At 60.1% G+C, this 27,142-nt stretch overlaps 2 protein-coding genes and 1 long non-coding RNA gene across 10 annotated transcripts in view; 1 reads left to right on the forward strand and 2 right to left on the reverse strand.

Moving 5' to 3' along the window:
* Positions 1-4,568, forward strand: part of CD247 (CD247 molecule) — a 53,163-nt gene extending 48,595 nt beyond the window's left edge. For both annotated transcript variants that reach the window (XM_016148576.2, XM_016148575.2), the window contains exons 2-8: positions 16-119; positions 971-1,030; positions 1,427-1,507; positions 2,120-2,152; positions 2,782-2,838; positions 3,559-3,600; positions 4,433-4,568. In XM_016148576.2, coding sequence (XP_016004062.2) covers positions 16-119; positions 971-1,030; positions 1,427-1,507; positions 2,120-2,152; positions 2,782-2,838; positions 3,559-3,600; positions 4,433-4,498 — 443 coding nt within the window. In that variant the 3' untranslated portion in view covers positions 4,499-4,568. The remainder of the gene's footprint in view (positions 1-15; positions 120-970; positions 1,031-1,426; positions 1,508-2,119; positions 2,153-2,781; positions 2,839-3,558; positions 3,601-4,432) is intronic.
* Positions 545-4,434, reverse strand: LOC118612859. The gene is made up of 2 exons (XR_004955182.1): positions 3,598-4,434; positions 545-2,784 (listed from the first exon to the last, which is right to left on the reverse strand). It is a non-coding gene; the product is annotated as an uncharacterized LOC118612859 (long non-coding RNA).
* Positions 4,569-13,239: 8,671 nt separating the features above from the next.
* The window catches only part of POU2F1 (POU class 2 homeobox 1), a 94,308-nt gene continuing 80,405 nt past the window's right edge, over positions 13,240-27,142 (reverse strand). For all 7 annotated transcript variants that reach the window (XM_016148547.2, XM_036234697.1, XM_016148548.2 and 4 more), the window contains 7 exons: positions 25,912-26,053; positions 24,576-24,721; positions 23,514-23,693; positions 21,745-21,850; positions 19,817-20,159; positions 19,092-19,180; positions 13,240-17,302 (listed from right to left, as the gene is read on the reverse strand). In XM_016148547.2, coding sequence (XP_016004033.1) covers positions 16,992-17,302; positions 19,092-19,180; positions 19,817-20,159; positions 21,745-21,850; positions 23,514-23,693; positions 24,576-24,721; positions 25,912-26,053 — 1,317 coding nt within the window. In that variant the 3' untranslated portion in view covers positions 13,240-16,991. The remainder of the gene's footprint in view (positions 17,303-19,091; positions 19,181-19,816; positions 20,160-21,744; positions 21,851-23,513; positions 23,694-24,575; positions 24,722-25,911; positions 26,054-27,142) is intronic.

A 27,142-nucleotide genomic window follows, 5' to 3' on the forward strand; every position in this document is an offset into this window, starting at 1 on the left:
CATCTCTCGGCACAGACGCACAGAGCTTCGGCCTGCTGGACCCCAAACTCTGCTACCTGCTGGACGGCATCCTCTTCATCTACGGCGTTATCGTCACCGCCCTGTTTCTGAGAGCGAAGGTGGGCACAGCGGGCTCGGGGATGTTCAGAGGGGCCGGGTCATGGGACGTCTCAAGTGGTGTCTGCCGCTTGGTGCCCATGGGCAAAGCAGGGACCAGCCAAGTGTTCCTATTGGGTGGGTTGGGAAGGTGGGCAGACGAGCCGGGCGGAGCGGGACCGGAGCCCACCGCTGGCGCCTTGGCGGGAGCTTTGATGTGTGAGGCCGAGGCGTCCCAGGGTGGCAGGCAGGCAGGAGCAGGGGGCAGGGACCGAGGTCCTGCCCCAGCCCCACAGTATAGCTGCCCAGCAGGTTCCAGCGCCCGCCTCAGCCCATGCCTTGCAGAGCCCCAGTGTCCTGGGGTTGGGGATGGGGGGCGGAAGGACCTCGCAAGGAGGTCCCGGCCTTGTTCGCACTTCGCGCCCGGCCCACCCACCGTTCTCTCAGATTTTGTTTAGACTTTGGCAAAAGATTTTATTTGAAAAACAGCAGTAATCATTTTCTTTTACAAAATTTGGACAACGTCACCCCAAAGGACGCCCCCAGGGGTGCCCCACACTCTGACCTCTAAGACCTGGCGGTTTCTCTGGGTGAGGTGGCCTGAGCTGAAGAAAGAGTGGGCTCTGTGTGCCTTGAGCAGGTCCTCTGGACACTAGGCCAGCTGCGCACGGTAACACGTGCGAGCATCTGCCCCACAGGTCCAGACAGGCGTTGGGCCTTTGTGCAGCCAGCACTGAGTCCCCCGGAGGAAGGGCCCAGGGCGACCTGCGGCCAGCCCGGGCTGGCGTGTCCCTGGGGGGCGGCAGCGACGCTCAGGGAAGGGTCCCGTGAAGGGCGCGCGCGCGCTCACGCTCTGCTGTCCCCTCTCTTCCAGTTCGGCCGCATCGCGGACGCCCCCGCGCACCTGCAGGGCTCGAACCAGGTCGTTTATAACGTAAGTCGGCCTCGGCTGTGGCGGCGCGGGCGGTGCGGGTGTCCTCCGCGGGGCGCAGGGCGCACGCGCCCGGCGTGCGCACATCTGGGCCGCAGCCGGACTGCGCCTCCTGGGCTCGGGGCTCTACCTCCCAAATCGGAAGGAGCGGAGCAACTGCATCTGCCTCGTGGGGGCGCTGTGAGGCCCACACGCTCTGGGGAGCCCCGCCTCGCCCTCGGGGGCGGGGCCTCCCTGCGCAGTGGCCTCTGGAGACGTCGAGGCCCGGCCCTGGGCCCTGCCGCCGCGCAGCCTGAGACGCTGGTGTCCCACGGACCAGCTCCCCGCCCCTGAGCGCGCAGCCCAGGGGCACGGCCCGGCGCTCCGAGTCTCGGTCCCTGACGCTCCCGTCTGTTTCAGGAGCTCAACCTGGGGCGCAGAGAGGAGTACGACGTTCTGGATAAGAGACGGGGCCGCGACCCCGAGATGGGAGGGAAGCAGGTGAGCCGCCGTCCTGTGTCTGCGTGTGGGGGGGGGGGGCGGGGCTCGGAGCCAGCATGTGCGCTGCCGCCCCCCACCCCACTGCCTCACAAGGGCCTACGGAGGGAGAGGTGGCCCCTGGCCCATGCCTCCCTCCAGACCTCCATGGCCACCCAGAGATGCCCTGACAGCGGCACTGTCTGCTCCCAGGGCCCGACCTGGTGGAGCAGTCCACGCAAGGCTGCCGGGTGTGGGGGACCCCACGAGCATGGTCCGGCCAGAGCAGGGGCGGCATGCTGCTGCCCGAGTGGGGAGCAGGGGACCACTGAGCGCCCCCGCCGACTAGGAGGGCCAGCAGGACTTCTGAGCCATGGCTGGCTGGCCCTGCTCCACATGGGGGACTCGGTGCCTTACATCTTCCGTGCCGAATCCCACTTGTGAGCTTGTGCCGCGTAGGGCACCACGTCTGCACGGGGACGGCCCTGGGCAAGGCTGGGGGACGCCTGCAGGGGGCTTGCAGTGCACACGGGCAAGAAACGCCACCGCGTGCCCCGCGAGGGGACAGGCTGGCGGGGGCGGGGAGGGGCCACTGGATCCGGCCTCCCACCTCTGACCCCGCTGTCTCCCCTGCAGAGAAGGAAGGCCCCTCACGAAGGCGTGTACAACGTGAGTAGAGGGCCCATCTCCCTCGGGGAGCTGGGGGAGGGGCGGGAGGAAGGCAGGCTGCGGCCCCGGCCCGCCTCTCCACGAACCCGGGGCAAGGATCCTCCGCTGGCCTCACCTTTGGGACTGCTGCTGCTGGTCCTGGGGCAGCCCAGACCGCCCCAGGGCAAGGTGGTGCCATCAGGCTGGGCGAGCCGGTCCTGTCGCCAGGAGCTGGTCTCCTCCGAGTGCTGCCCTAGTGGGAAGGCCCTCACCACCCCGGTGTGGGTCTGACGGGAGGAGGACCCTTGCAGGGCGACCGCCTGGAAAGGGGGCACCCCGCCTCTGCAGCTGGCACGTACCTGCTCAGAGCCGTGACTGGCGCCGTGGGCCCCTGGGCGGCCAGCATGCCTGTCCTCTGGCTGGGCCGCCACGCCTCACCTTTGTCCTGCCCTGCGCGTCCTGGCTCGGCCAAGGCTGGCAGCTTAGATCAGGGCTGGGGGGCAGGGGGTGGAGCCGGGTCTTGGCAGAGGTGTTTGTGTGAATAGTGCCTGGAGCGCTGCCTCGGGGTGCGGGAGGCTTCCTCGCGGAGGGGAGCCCACCGTGGTGGCCTCAGCTGGTAAACTGGTGTCCCGTGTCCCCTTCTTGCCCAGGCGCTGCAGAAAGACAAGATGGCGGAGGCCTACAGCGAGATCGGCATGAAAGGCGAGGTGCGTGCCGCTCGAACCCCCAGGGGCTGGGGGCGGGGGGGTGCCAGGGCAGCTGCCCCGGGTCTCCCGTCTGCCCCTCGTCCGCCTGCGGAGGCACGTGGTGCCCGGTGCGGGTGAGGTTAGTCCAGCTCCTGCCCCTGGGACCACACGGGAGGTCCCAGGGGACAGCTGATGCTCTTCCAGGACAGAAAACCAAGTCTAGTGAGCCTCGCAAAGGCAGGTCAGGTCAGTCACCGTGAATGACAGTAATTACCAAGTGTCTAACATGTATCCAGTGCTGGGGAGCACAGGGCTCCTCGCTCCGCCCAGGCTGTGGGTCCCCCAGGACGGCCTGGTCCATGCTTGGCCAGTGAGACGGCCTCGTTTAAGTTCCACGGTAACACAGTGCCAGGCATAGGAGGTTCAATGTCACGCCCGAGGTCACATGGCTAGTGAACAGGGGGCCGGGTTTGCACGACTCTGCAGCGAGCGCCCGTGACCGCTGTGGAGCTGCCACGTGCAGGCCTGAGGGGGTGCGCCCGTGGGAGCAGAGCAGACCCGGGCCCGCTCAGAGCCAGGCCTCGCCTCGCTCTGCAGGAGCCACCGTCTGACCGGTGGCCTAAGGGCCCTTCTGTCCCAGGACCAGAAGTGCTGGCTAGAGACAGTCGCCTGGACCTGGGGGGCCCTCAAGCAGGAAAGCCCCTGGGACTGATTTAGCCTTTTCCCATCTCTCTCCCCCAGAAGCAGCGCCGGAGAGGGAAGGGGCATGATGGCCTTTACCAGGTAAGGAGCTGGTGGCGGGACTCCGGTCCACGCTACTGGCCCTCAGGGCGGCGTCGTCGAGATGGCCAACGTCAGGTGCCTTTGTCCGGCTTGCCGGTGGCACCAGCTCTCGCCAGCAGCTGGGCAGGTTGGGCCTGGGGTCCCCTGGCGCTGGGCACAGCGGCCGCCCAGGGCTGTGCCGTGTGGCCCTGAGGGCAGAGGTAGGCCGAGGAGGCACGTGCGGCCTCTCCCTCCACGGCCGGGCCCTGAGCAGAAGCCTCGCTCTGCCTCGTGTCCTCAGACCTAGTAAGACGGCAGGATGGCTGGGAAGGTTGGAAGGAAGGAAAAATCAACTTTGAAAACGTCACTGCGGTCAGGGACCCGGCCGATGCAGGGCGGTGTGTCACGCACGCCCAGCCCACCCCGCCTGCTGGGGACGCCCCCTGCTCTCTGGCCGCCCTGGGCTGTGCCCAGGTCGCCTGCCCCACTCGCTCCAGCGTGGCAGGCTGCGCGGCCGGCCCGGGCTCCGTGCCGCCACGAGGGCCGCAGAACGTGGCCGCTGCCGATCCGCCTCCGGGACCCGGGAGGGAGCGCTGCCGCGATGGGTCCGCGCCCGCCCGCTGCCTGACCGCGCCCGCGGCGCCGTGGCCTGGGCAGCGCCGCCCTCCCCGCGCTCGGGGCGCTGGCGGCAGGGGACAGTTTCGCTGGGAGGGAGTGTCAGGGCCTCGCCCAGCAGGCAGAACCATCGGCACGGGGCGCGAGGGCCGCGTCTCCCGGGCGGGCGGCACAGGACGCCTGCTGGCTGGCGCCCCGCGGGGCTCCTGACCTGTCTCTCCTCACTTGCTTTCCCCAGGGGCTCAGCACGGCCACCAAGGACACCTACGACGCCCTCCAGATGCAGGCGCTGCCCCCTCGCTAGCGGCGCGGGGCTCCCACACGCGCTGGCCAGCCCCGCAGGCGCCCGGACGGTCAGAGCCCCAGGGAAAAGCATTTACTTACGGCTTGGCTCGCTCCTGTTCCTCCACCACCAAAGTGGACGCTTCAAGCTGAGACATTTGGTCCCATCCAGCCCCAGACTGTCCAGCACAGGGCGCCGGCCCTGGGCTGCGGGCACGACACGTTCCCTCCTCTCGGTCGCCGAGGACCGCGGCTCCTACCTGGGAGGCGGGCACACCCCTCGGCCCAGTCGTCAGCTCTGTGCTTTGTGACACCCCCAGGGGACCCCGAACGCCGGCGGTCTGCGAGGCTTCGCTCCTGCTGTAAATTTGGCATTGGCTGTCCACGGTCCCCTCATTTCTTGTCACTGGGCCAAGCAGCTGTGCCTCCCGGGGAGGGTCTGGGTCGGGGGATGGGCCCGCCCCCGCCCTCCGGGGAAGCGAGCTGCGAACAGTGTCACCGCAGCATGAACTGAGCGGGGTGGCAAGGCCACCTCACCGTGAGGGCGTCGAGGGAGACGCCCCGGCCACTGGGAGCCAGCGGCGCAGCCAAGGGCACATGGCCTGGGCGGACGCCTGTCCGCTCTGCTGGCTTGTGGCTGACGCCGCCCTGCCACCCCCCGCCCTGCACAATAAACGCCTCGGCCACGATGCCGCCTTTCCCAGCCGTCTGTCAGCCGCCGGGCCCAGGATGGCGATTTGGCCCGCGGGGGCCGCGCAGCCGCCCTGCTCACTCCGCGGTGGCCCAGGCTGCCGCGGGGCAGTGTCTGGGCCGGCGGCTGTGCCCGGGCGGGATGGGCCTGGCCTCGTGGGCACCGAGGGGGAGGGCCGAGGGCCCAGGGGACACTCGGGGGTCGGGAGGGGGCGGCACTGGCAGGACCAGCACGAGCCTCAGGCCGCGGGGCGCACGGACGACAACGGGGCTCGAGCGGGGTGTCCCTCCCCCAAGCTGGCCCTGTCCCAGCACTGTTCCCCCTACCTGTGCTGGCTGTGACCGGCTGTCACTCATCAAGCCATCAGTGAGGGCTGGGTGAGGCTTTGAGAGCAAGACCCTCACTTGGTCAGAAAAGAAATCCGAGGCCACAGCTGCTAAAACCCCCGTGGGTCTGGGATTCTCACGGGAAAGAGACGAGCCTCCGCCAGGCACGCATGTCACAGCTGGTGGCGACCTACGGGGGGGGGCATTCCGTCAGTGACTTGGCCTCCCAGGGGACTCCACCCATCCAACGAACACCCGCCCAGCACCCACCTGTCCCGTGCCCAGCACTGGCAAGCTAGTGGGGCAGGGGAGAGTATCAGGTATCAGCGGAGTCGGGGACCTAAAAACCCTGCCCCCGGGCCTCAGCCACGATTTCCTGGAGAGCACCCCCGCCCGCCCCCCTTCCCCCAAGTGCGCAGGTGCAAAGGGCCCTGCGGGGTCCTGGGAAGGAGCGGCCTCTGCGGGCCCAGCGTGGCTCAGCACTGTCGCCTGCTTGACCAACTGGCCGCAAGGCGAGGAGTGGACAACCCGCTCTCGCCACCGCCGTCCGGCTTCCCCACTGTCGCCTGGCAGCGAGCTGGGTGGGGCTCCACGCGCGGCAGGCACGCGGGGACAGCGGGCTGGGCCGGGGCCAGCGCCACAGCCCCGGGGTGGGCCCACGTGTCCGGGAGGAAGGGCAGCGAGTGTTCGCGGGTAACTCAGCTTGGTCAGTGCCACTGGCAGGGGCCAGAACACGACCCCCTTTCACGAGAGGACAGCGGGGTGACAGGACCTACCAGGCACTTCGCCTCGTTCCTCAGGGCGCGGCCGACGGCTCCGCCTTCCCGTCTGTCGCACCCGCTGGCTAGCGGAGGGTTCCTGCTGCACCCTGAAATCATTTAAGGAAATCACGTCAGCAAGTCAAAGGCCCACGGAGCACGTGAGCTGGGGCGCCGGGCAGCGTGGCGGGGGTCGGGGGCGGACCGCACCCCTGGGGCCTCGACAGGACAACAGCCCGGAGGAGACGACAGCTCCTGCCGGCCACAGCCCTTGGAAGGGCCCAAGCTCTCCCCCTGGGAGAGGCTTGGGGCTGTGATGGCCCGAGGGCCTGAGCCAGGCGCCCTGGACACAGGCCCAGCGGCCAGTGCAGGGACAGCCTCCTTCCGAGGGGCCCGGGAACGCGAGGAGGGCCCGGTGGTTCGCGCGACAGACCTGGAGAAGCCGCGTGCGATGCCAGCCCCGCAGCCGAGCTCACGGCGAGGAGGGCGGGATGCGTCCGCTCGCAGGATCCATCGAGGGCCCCGGGTCCGAAGGCGTCCGCGGCTGCTCGGCTCCCATCCGAGGGCCCGGGAGGAAGGCGTGGTGGCCGCAGTGCCCCGTGGGGCACGGGACAACGGGGTGCGGGGGGAGAGGGGGAATCTTGTGCTCAGTGGCCCGGGGACTGCCGAGGGCACGGCCGGACGCGGGTGGGGCCCCCACGGGGCCGAGACGCCGCCACAGAAACCCCGACGACGCGCAAACACTTGGAAAACGGTTTAATGATGTTTTACAACAGAAATGAACTGTACAGTTACAGTTAAGTTTAATATATATAAAAAAATTACAGCAGACAAATGCATCTACACCAAATCTACCATTTCGTTCTGATTCACTGTCACCTACGCAACCTCTCCCAAGCCGACGGCCCCTGCAGGCAGCCCCGGGCGGGGGGATCGGAGAAAGGGCACTTGGAAAGGACAGCACCACGAATTCGCCGCACCTCCTCAGGCCGCGGAGGCATCAGCTGATCCCCACACGCAGAGCTGTCTGTTTTCCAGGGGCCCGGATGACAAGGTCCCCCACCCCAAGGCATCAGCTGATTCTTATAAAACACTCCTACCGGAGGGGAAATGGCTAACCAGGTGCTCCGGGGCAGTGAGGCTACACAATAGCCACCCAGATTGCAAAGTCACCCGAGGGGAAATGTACGAGGACCCCCAGCAAACTACTGAGGAGCGGCCACTGCCTCGCGAAAGCTGCTGGACGATTTCGGGAAGAATCGTTTACACCACATGTCAAGTTTCCACAAAAGAGAACTCAAACTCACATTTTAAAGTTAAGTACATAAAACAAAGTTCTGGGGGGCCAAGGGGCCAGTTCCCCCTTGTGGCGCTCCCGTGACAACAGTGGAAAAACACCCCTGAATCAATATTAAAAAAGAAAAGAAAAGAAAAGGGCAAGAGAATTAAGATATTTAAAGACAGAAAGAAGAACATCTTTAGAAAACCACGATCACTGTCTCTCTAAAACACGAAACCCCCGTGGGGAACGGTCGCCACGGGCGAGCGCTCCAGGCCCAGGCCTGCGGGGCCCGCCAGTGACCGGCATGCACACGCAGAGCATCTCCACTTCCTCTTTTATTGTGAACACCCGGGCAGTGAAAACTGTTATGTTAATACACACACAGAGACACCCAAAACGTACAAAAATACTATTATTTCAAACTACTGAGAATAGGACAGTTCAGTTATTTTCATGCTATGACTTTAAGAGCATTACACTGAAACAAACAAGAAGTTAGACGACGTTTTTTTTAATATCCCAGAAATATACCAAAATATACATCTAAGCTTTGGAGTTGCTGAGGTTAGGCTAGTGCTGGGCGGTCGCACTCCACACGCGCGTGTGCGGCTCTGCGGGGAAGAAATCGTCTTTGGTATCTGCATCAGGATAATATCACTAACATCTGGGTTTTGCTTTGGGATAGAGCTCACGTGACCCTAGAACCAAACACCCCCCTCCCCCAGTCAACTGAGATTAAAAAGATCCATGTAAAAAGTTCCTTCATCGGCGACCCCCCCACCCCCCAAGTTAAAAAGCCACAGGCATCTACCTAGCACAAAAAGGTTGTGGAGCTCAATGCATAGTTGCACGGGGCTGCGCGGACGGGGGGCCACGGAGTGGGGGCGGCCGCCGCCGAGCGGTTCCGGCAGAGGGGGGGGGGAGAGGCCCGCGGCGCCCGGCCTGCGCCCCGCGCCACCGCCAGAGGTCACGGCGCCCGGCCTGCGCCCCGCGCCACCGCCAGAGGTCACGGCACCCGGCAGAGCGGCCAGTCCTGCGCCCCGTCTTCGGCCCTCCCCACTCCGTGGCGACCCCAGGCCGGCGGCACGCCCCCCGCCCTGTGCTCGGCCCCTGCGGTGACCGGGGTGGCGGCTGTGGCTGCAGGATCGTGGTGACGGGGTTTTGCCTACGGTTCTGAAGTGCCGACTGGCTCGGCGCACGGGGCGGGGAGCAGGGCCGGCAGAGCCCGCGGGGGGCCCACTCCGGCGCGAGGACGCCGCGGACCGGATGGATGGACGCTGAAGACTTCCCTTTTCTTTGGTTTTTTTGTTCGTTTTGAGTTTATACAATCATTAAGAAATCTTTGGTTTTGGCTGGAAATTTAAAAAACAGAACAAAACAAAACAAAAAAACCACGCCCTGGCATACAGCAGCAGCACGGGGACCTGGCCAAGTTTTGGGGACCCTGGGGGACCAAGGGTCGGCAGCTACATTCAAAGAAAAGGTGAGGGGGGGGCGCAGCTTCTGGAGAGCCCGCGGGATACGAGATTGTCAAATAATAACAACGTTAACAATAATGAAAACTTAAACATTTGGATCTTTTTTGGTCATGTCAAAGGGAAAAAAGTGAAGTGTGTGCGCCACAGTCAGCGTGAAGGGCCTCTTTGGTGCCGTCCCCTCGCCCCGGGGATGGGGGGCCCCGCCCGGCGGCCAGGGGACAGCTGGACGGCCCCGGAAGGCCGGCGGGGAAGGACATGGCGGGAGGCCTGTGACTACCCCTTGCCAGAAAAGAAACAGAAGATTGCAATTTGCCCTCAGCTTGCGGGAGCTTTCAGCAGCGAGGTGGGAGGCTGGAGGAGGGCCCGCCCTAGGCCACAGGTCCCCTGGTGCTATAGGCCAGCGTTCAACAGGGCTGCGGGGGGGGGGGGGGGGAGGAGGCAGGCTTGGCGACTCTGGGGGGCTTGGAGGGAGTCAGAGCGAGGGACTCGGCAGAGCGAGAATGAGGTATAGACAGCCCCTGGCCCCGGTGTACGGGCCGCCCCTCCTGGCCGCCGGCGCAGGGCCAGGGGTTGCGGCGGGGGCTAGCGCGGGGCCGTCTCCCAACCGTGGGGCCGCCCTGCCCCGGCCGGCGAGCAGCCCCGACCTGAGCAGAGGTAAGAAGCAGAAGTCTGTCTGTCTGTCTGTGCCCTTCACCTGGCCTCAGGGACACGCATTTCTGTCTGGACACCAACACGGTCGCAAAGTCTTCTGCCCATTCCGCCCCCCTCCCGGCTGTCTGCAGCGTCACAAACCCGGCTGGCTCGGGCCCCGCGCCCCCGCCCTGCAGAACCATGCGCCTTCTGCAGGCCCGTGCGGGGCCCGGGACGGCGCCCCCACTGCTGACACACGCGCCCAACTCACGGAGCTGCCGCCCTGGCTCCTGACACTGCGCTGCGGGCCCCGCCACGCGGTGCGGACCGGGCCCCTGAGGGCTGGGTGGGCGCCCAGACTCGGCCTCTACTCGGCTCTGTCCTCGTCCGACGGGGCCCCCGACTGTAAAGGAGCATCTGGCTATCTCACTGCATCGGCGCCACGGGGCTGTCTGTGCTGTCAGAACTCGGGGGTCCACTGAGCCTCCAGCGGCCTCGGTGAGGCTGCGGCCAGCACCAGAGGACGCGCGGACTCGCGGCCGCTCCCGCCGCTCTCCGCAGGCAGGGCTCTCGGGCTCTGGGCTACGTGAGCGTCTGGGTTTGAACTGGCAGGTGGTGCTGGGCGGCGGAGCCCTGTGTGGAGCGGGCGGATTCGGGGACAGAATCACACGGGCCCCGCTGCCCCCCGCCCCGGGAGGGGCCCTGCGGTGCTCGCCGCGCCGTCCCGCACACGCCTCGTCTCCCACAACCTCTGTCTTCAGCACCGTCACGCGCTCGCAGACCCGCCGAGCGTTCTGAGAAGCCACACGGCATCAATGCCACTGTCACGTGCTGTCGGAACAAGGGCGTCGGTAAAGCTCCCGGGACGTTCTGCAGCCTGGCCCTCTTTTGATGGGCTATTAAGAGAGCAACGTATCTCTCTTCCCTTCCGCCCTGTGTCGACTCCCTGGAGCCCAGATGTAAGAACACTCTGGAACGATACCGCTCCGTGGCAGCGTCAAGGAAGGTCTCTTGGTCTTCCATGTATCCCTGCTCTTGAAAATGCTTCTCCTTTACAAGTGACAGACACAGCCCACCTAAGTCCTGGGAGCGCAAACGGGCTGGACTGGCTCTATTTATAACCTTAGGCAGGGAGATGAGAAAAGAATCCGACCCCATCTTTGGCCCTCCCCCACATTTCCCACTGCGACACTGCGTAGCTCCACCCGCCTTCACAGAGCCAGCAGAGTGGAGCGGCGCGACCGTCTCCCCCAAAGCCAGGGCGAGCAGCAGGACTGCCTTCAGAAAGCGGGGGGGGGGGGGGGGGCAGGCAGAGGACGGGGACAGAGGTGCAGCTTTTTCAGAACCCAGCCTTTTGCTCCGATCCCTCTGGGAAACGTAAGGCCGGGCAGCGACGGGGCGGTGTCTCCGGCACCCACGCCGGCCCCCGCCTGCGCCTGGGGCCCACGGGGGGCTCTCCACTCCGGACCCGGCGCCGCTTCACGCTGCCGGCCCCCCCTCCGCTCTGCCGCCAACCGACCGACCTCTGGAGGCCGGGCCTCACGGGCAGGCTTTCAACTGCCTGCTTCGGTTCTCTTCGGTTTGCATGTTTGGTCTACACAGAATCAGCCTTGGTACGAGAAAAGGAAGTCGGGTTTAAAGTCGCGCTATTAGCACAGCATCCGACGCCGTGACGGAGGACATGCGACCAAGCGGTGCCCCTTGACGGCCCCAGAGGAGACGCACCCGCCACGCCTCCCCCCTCCCTCCCCGGGCTCAACGGCGCACGCGCTTCTGCCCCTGCTTCTCGACCGGGCTCCCGGGCACTCGGGCGCCCACCCTTCTTCGCCTAAGCTCCGCTACAGACGGCCGTGGGAAGCGTTAGGAGAGGCTGACGGGGCCTGGGGACACAGGCAGCCATTGCGAGGGACGTGAGTGCCACAGGGGACCCTGAACCCGCCAGACAAGCCACATGTCACCTGCATGCTATGCGCACGGCACTGCCGGTCGGACCACGGAGAAGCCGACAAACCCCACCACAGGGACCATCGCGTTTCCTTTGGCAAGACAGATACAAGGAAAAACACACACCCACGAGCAAGGACTTCCTTCTACCGTAATCGCCGTCTCCTCTCCCCCACCCCAGCCCCCCCAACCCTATAAACTGTGACCTATAGACAGGATCCCAAATACATACAGCATCCATCATGTTTATCAATAATAAACATCAGTTCGACTAAATGCTACAGCTAGAGTTATTTCCACTATTTATAAAGTTTTTCTGTATTTGGTTTTTAGTTTAAAACCAGTTCTGCAACAATGCTAAGCTACGCTGAGGTATTTTATGAAGGTGCCGGAAGCCAGCTGTTACCCACCGGCACTGTCCTCACGGATTAAGGGATCACCACTCAGAGAGACGAGGAAGCGAGGAAAGGCGACCAGGGTACAGACGCAACACGAGAGCCGCCCAAGTTCACTGCTTCAGCGGAGGCCAGGAGCGGCCGCGCCAGGGCCGAGGCGGCGAGGAGGGAGCAAGGACCCGCGGGCCGCCGGACCGCTGCGGCGCCACGGCCGGCCCTCCCGCCGGACTCGGCGCGCTGCCCACTGGGCGCCTCGGGTGCCCCAGCTCCTCCCCTGGGTTACGACCAGGCGGACCGGGGCTGGGACCAGCCTTTCCTGACGCGGCGACCGAGTCGTACCCCCCCCCCCGCCGGCGCCTGTGCTGCCCACGGCGACCTCTGCCGGGCTGACCGCAGTGACACTCCTTCACGGGATGGCAAAGGGCGGTTTTCCTCCTCGAAAGCAAAGGTAAGAGCTAAGGACGGTTTGCCGCCTTATGAAGGGTCGTCCTCGAAATGTTCTGAGACCGAAAACGACCTCAGAGTGGCCGGGGCTCGCGCTGCGTGAAGAGCCGCGCGTGGTCGGGAGCAAAGGGACCCGCCAGTTCTTTCCCATGAGAATAATTTTAAATTTCAGGTCTTTGGTCTTGTAAAGTTTTCAGCTCTAACAAATATGGTGTGAAGACTACAACTTTAAAGTCGTCGACCTCAGATGCTGATTCAATGACCGTCTGACCAAACTCTCCAGCCAGCTGCGGATGCTCCGCTGCGGCGGGGGGGCTCTCGGGGGCCAGAAGCAGCCCGCCGCCGGGCGGGCCACCAGGGCGCCGCACACCCCTCAGCCTCCCAGCCCCGGCCGCACGCCACGGTCCTCCCTGTCCACATTTCTCCCTCCTCTCTATCTCGACGGCTTCGCTCTTTTCTGGGCAAAGAAAGTCTGTGAGGAGGACATGGCTTGGGAACAACTTCAGACTATGAACTACAGTTTCTTCTGTAAGCCACGTGTTTGTTATACACTAATTGCAATGTTTACAATCAGGACTTATAACTTAAAAAGAAAAAACCTACATGGATTTCCCATATTTGCAAATGTATCCAGCTTTCCCAGCAATTTAAATAGAAAAGTCAACGTTCAACATTGGGCTGAATGTAAATATCATGTCGCACGAACCTCTGTGCTTCTGGATACTAGGGACAAGGTTTTCCTCACCTTCCCAGATAAATGAGGAATGACAGGGCAAAATAGCAGAATGAAAAGAGGTATAATTGTGCTTTTTTTCCCCTAATGATGAATGAATTCTGTAGAACTGGCAAGATAATCTCACTAAAATCTTTCACTTGATCTCATTTTCCCTTTAAAACATTGTCAGTTGCTAATCACACTTCCGTGAGGCGCGTGTAGGGAGCGGTCCTGCACGAAACGCCAGCGGGCTTCCTCTGCTTCCATTTCCCTAGTAACACGCTGAGGAGACTGGAGGGTGTTGATCTTTCTTACCGAATACCTACAGGAAGGGTGTGATGGCGATGAACGATCTATGTAGTCTGAAGAGCTGCCGAGATAATGTCAGAAACGCTGAAGCTACTACAGGACTCAACTTACTTCTCAGACTGGGAGCAGGAGCAGGGTCCTGTGAAAAGCCCTTCCTCGGCCTTTCTGCTCTGTCCTTCAGATGTATACAGGGCGCCAGTGATGGGACCAAACCGCACCGCCTGACAAGCAGGACACAAACAGGCACATTCACCTCTCCCCAGGGAGGGCCCACTGCCATGGGCAGATACAGTATCACTATCAATGCATTGAGAACTAGTCTTTGGTTTCACTGTTAACCAAATTCGGGGGTGAAATAAAACCTGCATAAACACTAAAGGGAAAAAAAAAAGGACAACACAATGGACTGTAACGACCTACCTGGCCCTTCCTCTCACAGGTGCAGAAGCTGGACCAAAACAACTCTTTTTGGTCAAATCCCAACCCCTCCCCACCTTAGTTTCCAGACCCTCATTTTTGGTGTCTAAAGTCAAGTCTGAGTTTCTAGCTTAGAAGAGTCATTTGGTTCTAAAGCGTGTTTGAGATGATGAAGAGGACGCCGCGCAGCAGCGGGCTGAGCCGCTGAGCCGGGTGCAGGGCGCCCAGCAGAGAGTCCAGGGTGGCGACAGGCGCGGCCTTAAGCTGACCGCCACCGACAAGCTGGGCTGGCGTCTCGTGAGGACACCTACAGATGGACCTTTTGTTTCACAGCTTGTTTCTAAATAAGAGAAAAAAAAATGTTTAAGCTACCTCTGTCTGAGGACTGATTTCTTTCAAACACAGAGTCTTATGCTGGTTTAAGGTTTATCCTCGTGAAGAGGCTCCCCAGGCAGAACCCCCTCACCCTAGTTTGACCGGAGAACACGGACGGGGCCAGACACAGAAGACCTCACGACACTTAAAGCTCGGCGTCTGCTGGTAAATCTCGTCCGGGAGAGGGAGCAGCTCGCGGAGCACACGGGAGAAGGACCCGACGTGCACACGGCCCCCTGTCCCCGTCCCCTCCCCCGCTGGGCACGGGCCGCGGGGGGCTCCGCGTCCTTTGGCAGCGGTTTTGGGAAATGAGTGCGACGCCCTCTAACACAGACCTGTGGGTCCCCACACTTCCCTCCCTGAATCCTGCCTCCAAACTCGCCACTCCCGAGGGAGGGACTCATTGCCACCCGGCTGCGGCGTGACTGACGGCAAAGGCTGAGGTGCCAGGTCAAGAAAAAAGGGGACACTTTCGCCAGAGAAACAGCGAGACGGAGAGGAGAGAAGTTAGCACCCGACACTGCCATTCTATTTACACAGCGAACGAAATAAGCAGTTAAAACTCAAGTTAGCGCCTGCCCGGGGGCAGCACAACTCACCAACACAGAAGATCAAAACGAGCAGCAACTTTTTATATAAAATTAATAAAGACAATGAAAAAAGAAATTGTCAGTAGCATCTAACTCCTCAATGTGTCTGAACCGCACGCTATAAACTAGTCCATTAGTACAGCAGCTTGCTAAAAATTGACTTTGGTTCAAGCTTAGTTAAAAAACAACAAAACAACACACCACACATAAAAAAGGTGGATGGACATCCGTTAGCTTCCCTGCTCGCAGGTCACTGATTTCAGAGGGGTTTTAGGGAAGGTGACGGGTGAGAAGAGGACATTTAGGGTGATAATTAAATACTTCGTGAAGTAAAATGGGAAGACAGAAGGAGAAGAAAAACTAACACGCTCCTAGTCTTTCGGCACGAGCGTCCCTGTCTCTCACGGGGCCGCTCGCTCACAAGGACGCGCACCATGTCCCCGACACGGCGAGGACGCGCACGCACAGGGCCAGGCCCCCCGTGGCCACAGGGAGGTGCGGAGGACGCACTCGCCCGGCGGCGCTCCCGCAGGCCGCAGCTCGAAGGCGGCAGTCCAGCCGGGGGCCCCGCAGAGGCGTGAGCCGGCGCCCACAGACGCCAAGCAGGGGCCTCTGGCGGCGACGGGAGGTGCCCGCACCCGGCTCCTGGGAGGGCCGGGGCACACACACTGGGAACGGGGCTCTGGCCGACGGGTCTACCCGCCAGGATGGCCTCCCTCCCGCCCTCACGACCCTTTCCTTTTCCCGGGCTCGCTATGCAGTCTCGGAAGGCCCTGGGAGCTGTTCCCGAAGCCCACCTCGCTCTGTACAGCGAGCAGAGACGTTGCCGCCACCTGGACCGCCCAAGCAGGACCGTCGCCACAGCCGAGGAGATGCTGCGGGGTGGGCGAGGGTCCTGCTGGGGGGGCTTCGGGGCCCCGCAGGCCCCAGCCCAGCGAGCACCCTCCAGTCAGGGGGCTGGGGGCCCCAGGGTGAGGGGCCAGTGAGCCGGCTGGAGAAAAGGAAGGGTGTGGTGAGGGGAAAAGGCAGGACCTCAGACCCCTTGTCACAGCCTCTGGTGACCGACCATCCCTGGAAAGCAGAAGAAGGGACACGACCCAATTTCAGCCAATTTGTTCTTTGCCAAGGGAGTTGAAGGACGTTTGGATGAATAACTTCCAGAACACGGAACACACAACACACACACCGACAGCAGGAGCGTCTCTCAGGAGACAGGGGACCAGGAGGACCACCCAGGCAGGTGTCTGCAGTAGTCTTTGCTTTTCGGAACCGCCCGCCCTGCACTGAGGGGCCGCGGGCCGGGCCCCAGGGTCGCTCCGTGGCTGGGGAGGGAGAGCCCCCGTTCAGCAGGAGCCCCCTCCTCCACAAAGTGCTCCACAGGCACCGCCGCCGGGGAGGGGCGTGCGTGGGGTGGGCTGCTGCGCACGCTGCCTTCGGCTTCTGCACCGAGCCTCTTGCATAAGTGGCAAAAGAAAATAATTTTCTAGCACCTCTGTAAGAGTCATCGAGGATAAGGAAACCAGCAAGGACATCCCCATTAAGGACATGAGTCCCCCCGGTCCCCAGCCCTCCCTCCCCACAGCGTGGGAGCTCACTGAAGTAGGATCCAGGAGCAAGAGACAGACACGTCCGAAATCTCTCTCTATAAAAACAATAACAACAACAGAGATACAGTAACGCGGGCCTGCCTACATTGTACCAGTTAAGAGAGGAACCCCCAACACAATTGATACGATTATAAACACCTTGTTAGACGTAACGGCCTGCACGACAGACCCATAAAAATGATTTTTTTTTAAGAAAAAAAGGAATTTAGACAAACAGGAAATCCTCTTCCTATATCAGAATTGGTAACCCACCTTAGCTTGTCATCGTGACTGCTGGAAATGGTAAGTAGTCCTTTCACTTATATTTTTTTGATTTTTTGTTTCTGCTTTTTTTTTTTTTTTTTTTAACTTTTTGGTTAGAAAGTTCTCCAGTCCATGAAGCGATCCTGAAAAGACAGTGTTTTATTACAAACTCAGGCAAACGTCGCCGTCTCCAGCCTGCTCCTCGGCATGTTGCTCCCGTCGCCCTCGGCTCCGCACGGCGCGGGCCGCCTCACGTCTCTGGGCCGGGCGGCCGGGGCGGCGGGGAGGACGGGCGGCCCGCGCGGCCCCTCTCACTGGGCCTTGGAGGCGGTGGTGGTGGTGGACGCGGCCCCGCTGGCAGAGGCCACCGTGAACAGGGAGCTCTGGATGGACTCGGTGGAGGCGGAGGTGACGTGGAGGCTGGCCACGGGCCCGGAGTTCCCCGCGGAGGCGGCGGCGGCGGAGACCAAGCTGACCGGGTTGCTGGTGAGCAGAGAGAGGTTCTGAGGGTTCAGGAACAGAGGGGCAGTCACGATGTTGGGGGCTCCTCCCGCATTGGCGAACACCAGGTTCCCAGTTGCATCCAGTGACGTTATTGGAAGAGAGCCACCAGAAGCCAGAGCTACAGACAGACCCCAAACAGGCAGGAAGGGCAGCGTTAATGCGTCGTCCCGGGAAGCGAAGCGCGGCCGGCGTGCTGGGGCCTCCTGCGACCAGCACGGGGCCGCGGCCCGCGCGCCTCTCCCGCCTGTCGCCGCTGAACCTGCTTCACGGTGCTGACGGAGGCCATGGGGCTGGGAGACCCAAGACCACGCGCGGGCCGCCCACCGACCGGAGCCGCGTTCCTATCTGAACTCTCAACTGCTCTCGTTCACGCTGGAGCGTCTGTTAGAGCCGACCGTTCTGCTTTTAATGAAGACGGCCGATTTCCAACAACCTCCACTCAAAAGACAAACTAATTATGGTGATTAAAGCATCCAAACATAGTCAGCTTTTATCAAGCCAACCGACATCGTTAAATATCCGAGCATTTTTTAGTACAATACACGAGAAAAAACTTGCCATTCAAAAGGCTTCAGTTCTGAAATAAACCACGTTAACCGGATGAAGCGGGAGGTGCGCCTGGCTCCTCCCTTCCTGGGCGGAGCACTCGGCCTCGCGCCGGCCCGAGGGCGGGTGGCCCACCCGCTGCGGACGGGGAGCAGAGAGGCAGCGATGCGGGCAGCTCTGGGGCCGGGGCGACCTCAGGTCCGGACTTGCTGTGACACGTGAGAATCTTTCTAAGATCCTGCCGCTTCTCCGCTGGAGGGAGTGCCCACCTTTTCCTTAAAATACCTGGGCACTCTCACTGATATAACTCCCACCCACATGACTGCCCCCGCGCCCCACGTGGAGACCCGAGGGTTTCTCTAATGGCTTTGAAAGCCTGGTCCACCCCTCACATACTGCACAGAGAAAGCGAGGGGCGCAGGAGGAGGCGTGCCGGGCGCGCGCCGAGCGCGTGGCATGGGGCGCGGGGCACCGGGGGTGCTCCGGGCCTGGGCACAGCCCGTGCTGCGCCTCACGCACTCCCACCGCCAAGGGACACGCCGCTGCAGAGCGAGAGATTCACCACGGAGCCTCTCCCAAGGGAAGTCCCCAGATAACGCAGCCCGCAACGATTGGCCAGTGTGGAAGCCAGTGCTGGCGAGGGGCCCTGGCCCTGTCTGTACCAGACGCACTGGATGCGCCACCCCGAACCCTGATCCTAGCCAGCGCTGGCTAACGACTTATTTTTGGCCCCAAGAACTCTCAGGTGAGAACGGACTATCCTGAGAAAAAACGTTTTCTGATTAACACAGGGTTCTCGGTCGTGTGGCTTCCCCGCGCCGCGTTAGCAGCGAGCACCCTCAGACGCAACGCCCGGAGGCTGCACGGGGCGTGCCCTGCAGCACAGGAAACGCGTGGACCTGGACTCGCTGGGGACCGGGTGGCACCCCAAGGCCAAAGGGGACCCACCCGGGCTCGGAAAGGCCACAGTCCAGGAGCCCATGTGGTCGGGGACGGGGGGCACCAGGGCAGACCGGACCAGAGCGAGGAGCACTCCTGACGTTGGAGGCCACTCTCACGCTGGTCGTCCCCATGCCCGGCAGGGGGCTCCCGCACGGCAAGTCTGCGTGTAACCGTGTGGCAGGGCCCCTGGCCCAGGTCTGCTCATGTAGGAACACAAGTGCCAGCTCCGAGTCCCGGTCCCTACGACGCCCGCCCAGAGCAGCTCCGGCCCTGCTCACGGCTCGCACCCGCTCCTCCGCAAAGCGTCCCGGCCAGGACAGTCAGCTGGCGGCTGCCAAGGCCTCCCCGCCCTCACGCCTGGCAAGGCAGACGCCCGCCACTAACGAGGAGAGAGACAGTAAGGAAAACGCCCCACTGACCTTGGATGGTCGCCAGCGTGCTGCTGCTCATGAGCGCGGGGCTGAGCGCGCCGCCCAGGGCCCCCGGGCTGAGGCTGAGTAAGGCACCTCTGCAAGTCCAAAAGAGGGTCACCTGGTTACCACGCGGACACATCGGCCGGCCTGACGACACCCGAGGGGGTGAGGAGGATGACAACACGGTGCGGGGAGCCCCGGCCCCTCATCTGGGTGGTCGGTGGCTGCGTTACTGCAGAGCAGACGGGACTGTGGCCCGCACAGGATGCCCGACCTGAACATCCTGACTCTCCTCTGAATTGTCATTCATTTTAACAAAAGAAGAATGCCAGAGAAAGGAACCTATTTACAAAGTAGTTCTTCCACGTCTGAAGGTGTAAACTTGGGAATCTCATTACCGCAGCTCTCGTCTCTGAGAATGAGAAAGCTGCCGGCCGGCAGGGTTTACCGGGGACGCCGTGAGAGGCTTCCTCCCCGGCACTCGGACGCCCGGTGCCAGCGTCTCCACCTGGAGGAGTGGCCTGATGCCGCCCTCCGGGTGCTGGGACACTTACGCCCACTACAATCTAGCTCCTTGAGCTACTACAGAGCGTCTCGTTTGAAAAAGACTAAGGCTGTCAGGACTTTTGCTTCGCTTTTGCGTTAAGATGGTGACGGGAAGCCTCCCCACAGGAACTGCAGGGGTGACCTCCCAGCGGGCTCTGAGTGAGCGGGATGAGAAGGCCCCTTACCCAGCGGCGAACTGCGAGGGTGCCATGAGGCCCGGGTTCAGCCCCGCGGCGGCGGCCATGGCAGCGAGGCTGGCGTTTGCTGGCAACTGGGCAGCTCCCTGCAGGGCGGCCGCTGCTGCTGTTTGCAGCCCCGACGCCGTCACCATCACCTGGCTGGTCCCGAGGGGAGAGGGCAGGGAGGAGGTGGTCTGTGTCGTGCTGGTCTCACTGGCACTGGACGCCTCGGAGGCGGGGGCGGACGCGGACGGGGAGGGGCTCAGAGAGGGGGAGGTGACCGCGGAGGAAGCCGGAGGCGCGGTGGAGATCACGGCCGCGGTGTTGCTGGAGGCGGCGTCCGTGGTGCCTGGAAGGAGGGCCGGGTGAGCGGGCGCCCTGCGCACGGGTCGGGAGCGGTGGGCTTTCCAGCCTCACGCCAGAACCAGGAACCTCTCAGCGGCTCTTTTTCTAATTAACCCAGTTTAGTGTTTGTATGGAAATTAACCACAAAAACAAACATTTTAGAACCAAGCCTAGAAAAGAATGAACTATAGGGCACCGGGTTGGAACTGGAGGTATCAGTAAGAACTCGTGGGTTTTAATAAATGTAGACGGCTAGGTAAAGAAAAACGCACGCAGTTGTGCGTGGCGTACGTGTGTGAACACACGTGCTCGTGGACGTGCACGTGGATGTTCGCCCACTGCTGTTCAGATGCCCTGGAACCCACGGCAGTGTCCAGGATGCAGCTAGCGCCCACACACTGGTTTCGAGGCACCCTGCCTCGCCTGAAGGGACGGGTCCTCAGAGAGACGGACAGAGGAGCCTGAACGTCTTGTGCCGAAAAGTAAGGGGCAACTCAAAGAAGGACGGGGCCAAGTCAAGGGGCACAGGGCACTGGCCGAATCTAGGACAATCTGAACATTAGAGCAAAAAGCGATAGGATTCTAACCTGATGAATATAAAAGAGTATCTGGGTCCATCTGATACAGATAAACAGGGAAAAAAAACCCTATTTATTCACTTTTACATCATGGTTAGGTCAGAGAGCCAAAGAGGTGTTATGAAGTCAAACATGAACGAAGAAACCCAAATTCCCCAACTCTGGCTGAATTCAGACTTGCCTGTGAAGTACCACAAACCCACCCACACGACCAACCTGGTGAATAACTTCGGAGTGCCTTACGCACAACGTGTCACTCCAAAGTGATGACGATGCTGTTTAAGTGCATCTGGGGAGTCTGCTACTTAAAGGGCACAGGGAAAATCTATCCACTCGTTTTACAGTGAGCTTGTCAGGCACTAAGCTAGGCATGAACGCTACAAAAAGAACGGCCAGATGTTCTGAGGAGTGGACAGCCCACTGGGAAAGACAGCTTAGAACGTGGCCATTTGCAACCCAGGCAGGTGGACGCGAACGGTCTCCCGGGCAGCTAAAGAGTGCTTCCAAGAGGAACGGAAGTCTTGGCGGGAGCAGGTCCCCCGCCGTCCGAGAGGCCACGGTCAGCGGCGGGGCGGGGGTGGGGGCAGGGGCGGTCCTCCTGAGTGCTGAGGACCGGAGGGAGAGAGACTAGCGGAAGACGAGGTCTGGGTCAGAAATAACCGCCTAGGAATCAAAGGTGAATTCTGATGTTTTCCTGAATGCGAAAAGCTGTAGCTTTCCAAGGAAATTTTTTAGGAAGAGGTGTTACTTGGAAAAAGGCTGGTGTTTTTGAAAGATAAACTGGGAGTAATGGAAAAATAAAGTGAGAAAGAATAAAAAAGAAAGTCTTTATATTCGAAGTATTATTTCTGAGGAAACTATGCCTGATTTTTCTGGAGTTCAGGTTTTCACATGCAACTTGAGAAGCGCTAGACCTCTAGAGCTTCGCCTCACGACTCAGGGGCGGATTCTCAGGGACACCTCCGGGGGCCTGGCCCGCGCCCACCAGCGGCACGCCCGGCTGCCGCTCACCTGTCACTGAGAGGTTCGTGACCGCAGCGCTGGTCAGGGGGAGGACTGGGTTCACGGTGAGCGTTGTGGCCGTGCTGCTTGTCACAAGGCTTGGCGTGGTGGCCACCTGGAGGCCAGAAACGACAACACGCAAAAGCACTTACAAATCAGAACTTACACGTTTAAGTCCATGCTGCAGACTTCTTCTGCCTATGAAAAATGTTAAATTCCAGAATAACATGTAAATATAATAGAATAAAAAACAGAATAAAACAAAGGGGCCCAAGAGGAAAAGACTTGATTACTTTTGGATCCAGGAATTTAAAATTAAGATTTGGCCCATGCTGAAAGGCTGCTGGCTATCCGAAGATGTTTTTTCACTAACAGATGATGTTTTTTTCACTAACGTGACACATGGCTTTGCCCAGGTTTTAGAAAGAAATAACTTAAGAATCCCTGAGTGTCACCAACAGTCAGATGTACTCTAAGTCAGTAAGAATACCATATTAATGGTCAACTTCACCTAAACGAGAGCCCTAATGCAACAATCCGCGAACCTCGGCTTCTTGTAAAACGTGTTACTTTCGACTCTGTATGAAGAAGGCAAGTGTCTTGTTTTTGTTTACAGTGAAATGATATTACAAAAAGAATGTGAAATAAATGATTAAAAAAGGGAGTTTCTCTTTGAACTGTTTCTAGCTTTGTCAGGTGTACGGTCTTCTTCCTCGTACGAATCCGAAACGCAGGACGGTCCCCTCCAACACAAAGGTGGTCCAACGAACAGCCCTTCACAACCACCGCCTCGTGAACTCTACGACGGAGCCGTCGACGAGCAGCCACGGCCTCCGCCGACCCCAGCCCACGCTCTCACCCCCGACTTCAGTGTGAAAAGCCTCCCAGCATAGGATGATATTCAAATACAACAAAAACGAATTAACAAGAAAGGAGCAGAAATGCGGACTTGACAATGTCCCCATCTCGGGGTCCTGGCTGGGGATGCGGAGTCACAGCTACAGCCCCCTAAAGATCAAAGAGCAGCGCCAGCACCCCCCACCTCGGTCCCTGAGCACTGCGTGAGGCAGACGCGAGGCTGTGATGGAGGCCGCGTACCGGAGAGACCTGAGGTGACCGTTCCGACACAGTTCAGAGCTAGAAGTCCTCTGGGAATTTACTGCCTCTTAGCCACGTAAGTGCATATTTTAATAAATTGGGCTTTAGGACCCAACATGAATAAAAAGCAACTAAAAATTTCTCTTAGATACCTAGATACAGCAGCAAATTTACTCCCATGGTTACAGAGTAGCCTAATAAACTACACCAGGGAAGAGAATAATGGAAATGCAATAAAATGGGGAAGAATTTAAATTGTTCCCTTTAGTCTACAGCCATGCCATCCTGAACAAGCCCGATCTCATCTGATCTCGGAAGCTAAGCGGGGTTGGGCCCGATTAGTTCTTGGATGGGAGACCTCCTAGGAAGACTGTAGGCGTAAAAAAAAAAAAAAAAACAAATAAGGGATTTTAAGCTGACAAGGTCCTTGCAATCCATGAGGTCAACCAAGGGTTGCCTCGTCTAAAAAAAAAAAATTAAAAGAAAGATCTATAAGTTCTTGGGTTAACAAGATAAGACTTAATCATCTTGGTAACATTTAAAATATAAACTTACATACACTCATTCAAGATGAATAATACACACGATAAATTCTACCATGAAATGAACCGGTTTCGCGGGTCATCTGGAAGACTGCCGAAGCTAGCCCTAGAGCCTGCATGCCCGTGCCCCGGCCTTACCAGTGAGGTGGGGCTGGGGAAAATCGCTTTGATAGGTGAGCTGCTGGTCCCACCGCTGCTGGGCGGGTTGATTCGTTTCTCCTTCTGGCGGCGGTTACAGAACCAAACACGAATCACCTCTTTTTCCATACTGAGCTGATCAGCAATCATGGTGATCTCTTCCGAGGTAGGCTTTTGATTCTGAAGGGGGGAAAAACATCTTTTGGAATAATCTTTTGAACTGCCGGCATCGCCGTCTCATCACACACAGACAAACGGGGAGCGGCGCATCAGAGAAATCCAGCCTCAGGAAAGAACGTCCACAAACCGGTATTCCAAAAAACATGTTTACGAAATTCACTCATGATAACTAGAATAAATTATTCTTGAAAATTCATATAACTTTCATTTTAAGGGTTATTAACCTAGAATAAAATTAACAATCAGTACAACCTTATATTACACATCGGGAGGCGTTTCAGAGCTTCCCAGCGCTTCATGCTCGTGACCTCCTTGGACCACGGGAGGCAGGGAAGAAGGTGTGGTGCAGGTAGAGGGGGCCCAGGAAGGCTGGCGGCCTGGCCAGTCGCAGCCCGGGAGGGGGGGCGCTGGCACAGATTCGTGATTTGGTGCCCTTTCCACCACGCTCAAGCCTTTTCCGAATTAGCTAAGGTCAAAATTTTGTTGGAAGCTTTGATTGTGATATTCTCTGGTGCAAACAAAAAAAGTCGACTATCTGTTGAATTACCTCGGACTCCACGGCCTGACGTCCAGGCCCTTGGTGTTCGGAGCCCAAGCCACCATTTTAGACGCACACCCTAGAAGCTGGGCGCCCGGCACGCGCTGTGCGCGCCCCCGGCCCTCGCTGCCTGCGGGATGCCCCCCGGCGGCTGCCGCCCCGTCACGTGGAGTGAGGCGGCCGTGAGCCTGGCCTCCCCTGCGGCCTGAGGCCCCCGCGTTCGTTTCCTTCGTGTCTGCTCCCCCCCCACGCTCTTCTAAGCACCCCCGGGGCCCGAGGCTGACAGCGCCTCAGCTCGACCGCACGCCCGAGCCGAGTACAGGGGAAGCAAAGACCTCGCTAACCTCCAGGAAACTCTTCTCTAAGGCCACGCGGATGTTGGTCTCTATGCTGGTGCGTTTCTTCCTCCTACGGTTCAAGCCCTCGATCCCCACCCCTGGAGAATTCAGGGCACTTGGGCTGGAGACACCCGAGTCGGAGGAGAGGTTCTCTGTGAGAAAGAGGAAAACACGGAAATAAAGTAGCTGGACATGACACGCGCGCCAACCGCGGCGACGAAGATGACCGACGCGTCTGCGGCTGCGAGCGCGGCGCCCGCCTCGGGCGGCCCCCACGTCCTCGCCTGACGCCCGCTCCTGCTTCTCAAGAGCGAAGTTTACGATGTCTGCCCTGAGACTAAACTCGCGCCGTCTGCGTCCTGTTCCTGTGTGTTGGTTTTGTCTGCTTATTTAATGATTAACTCCGGGCATAAAATGAAGAAAGCTTCTCGGAAATCATCGCATGCTTATTATTTATTTTGGAAACGACCTCTCGTTTTATTGGAATAATCGAGGACAACTCACTCCTACTCCAAAACAAGACAAAACAAAAAACAAGTAATGAAACCCTTCTCTCTTCCCTGAAGTCTGAACGAGTCCTGCCGCCTAAGCGTGCGGTGGCCGCGGGCGTCGCAGGCCTCCGGCGTCCTTCCCCTCCGGGTAAAGGCTGGAGGCGGCGGCCAGCGGTTCTCACCTGCGTGGCTCAGTGAGCTTACAGGTGCTGAGGCCTCACCCAGAGCTATGGAACCAGACTGTCCAGGTGTTGTTACAGCTCTGTCTTCCCACACACCTGACTTCTGTTCACATCTACAATGAGAACCACAGTTTAGGGGTTCTCCACGGCTCCTTACAGCTCTCACGGTCTACGACTCTGTGACTCAAAACCCAAGTGTTGCTCAGAAAGGGACCTCAGCACAAGACACGTGAGTTAAAACAAGGCGCTCAGCTTCTTACTCATGAAATGTGTGGTCGCTTCAGCAACAAAAGCAAAAATGTTATCGAGAACAATTTATGATAACTCATGGGGGAAGAAGCGATAAACTTGCTTTTCAACTCCACGTAAATACACCGGCCTCCTCATCCTCTTCCTTCAGCTGTCCTGGACCGTGGCTTGGGTTCGAGAAACACCCCGAGGCTAAAAGCCAGTGGTGCCTGTGTGGGTCGTGCCCGCTGGCTAAATGAATCGGCCCTGCCATGCACGCAGCCCTGCTCCGCGGGATTCTCCCCGGGCTGGGCGCCCCAGGGCTCTGTAGCACCGATAACGCGACGGGAGGTGGAAACCCCAACTTACGCAGCGCCCCCCGCCCCCCGCCCCTGTAAGAGTCCCTCGGACAAAGAGGACACTTCTGACGTATCCACTCACCTGCATCATTCAGCCACTTCTCCAGAAGTGGCTTTAACTTGCACATGTTCTTAAAGCTGAGGTTCAAGGCTTCGAAGCGAGAGATGGTGGTCTGGCTGAAGTCGTTCCCGTACAGTTTGCCCATAGCGAGCCCGACATCGCCCTGCATAGCGGCCCCGAGCGGGGGGAGAGGACGAGAGAGAGGACGGTCATCCCGCCAGCGCCCCCGGCCACACGCGTGCGCCCCGCCGGCAGCTGCGCCGGGCGAGGGCCCAACGGCGAGCCTGTTCCGTCCCCGGCCCCGCACAGCCCCAGCCCCAGCCCCAGCCCCAGCCCCAGCCCCAGCCCCAGGCTGGGCGCGGGGCTCCGGGGAGGGCGCCGTCACGCAGGCCTCGATGGTCACAGCATCCAACGCCGTCCCACGTCCTCTGCATTCTGAACCCCCCTTCACTACCTTACGTAATCATCGAGATGTCAGATACTCCCAGTAAGTCTCGAAAGATGGCGCTGATGTCCTCATAAGCCCTGAACCGATGCGACCCGGTAACTGAAGCAGCTTAGCGCTCGGTTCACCTGCGTCGCCCACAGGGCTCGCAGACGCGCCGGCCACATAACCTCGGGCGTCTGGACCGGACCGGACTTCCCCTAAGTCACTAACATTTAGAAATGACGCCTGCTTCTTTCTTTTGCCCCTTGTTAAGTATTTCTGGAAACACTGAAAAAAAATCTATTTTCCACCTTAGTTTAGATTTCAAAGTTGGTTACAAAAAACAGGTATTCTAAAAGACGACTTCTGTAACCATGACAGAGACAGAAATTCACAGCAGAGAGGCCTGACCCATTTAGCAAACCCTCGGGGCCCTGGAAGCTGGGTCGCCTGACAGCCGGGCCAGAGGCCCCAGCGCACCCCGAAAGCCGCCTCTCTCTGTGAGCCGGCCTTTGAGCGCACAGGGCGCTTTTCTTCTGGCCGAATCGCTCTTGTTAATGCTGGGGAAAGCCACGCTTTGGCTGCTATCTTATACACAGGGGACAGAAGCTCGAGTTTAAATGATTCGCCCTCTCATTTCAATTAGTTTAGTGACAGGGCAGGAAGGCGACACTTCTGGTCTCAGGACCGGCCGCTCCCGGCCACCCCGCAGTGCCGCACTTCCTCTGAGCCGGGGTCATCGCAGTCCCTGGACCCCCACTGCAAGCCATCTTTTGGATACTACACTGTCTGTTAGCACCTGCATTAGGTGGCAGTCAGCGAAAG

The sequence above is a fragment of the Rousettus aegyptiacus genome, unplaced genomic scaffold (assembly GCF_014176215.1).
Source record: "Rousettus aegyptiacus isolate mRouAeg1 unplaced genomic scaffold, mRouAeg1.p scaffold_m13_p_17, whole genome shotgun sequence".
In the NCBI taxonomy this organism is placed as follows: domain Eukaryota; kingdom Metazoa; phylum Chordata; class Mammalia; order Chiroptera; family Pteropodidae; genus Rousettus; species Rousettus aegyptiacus.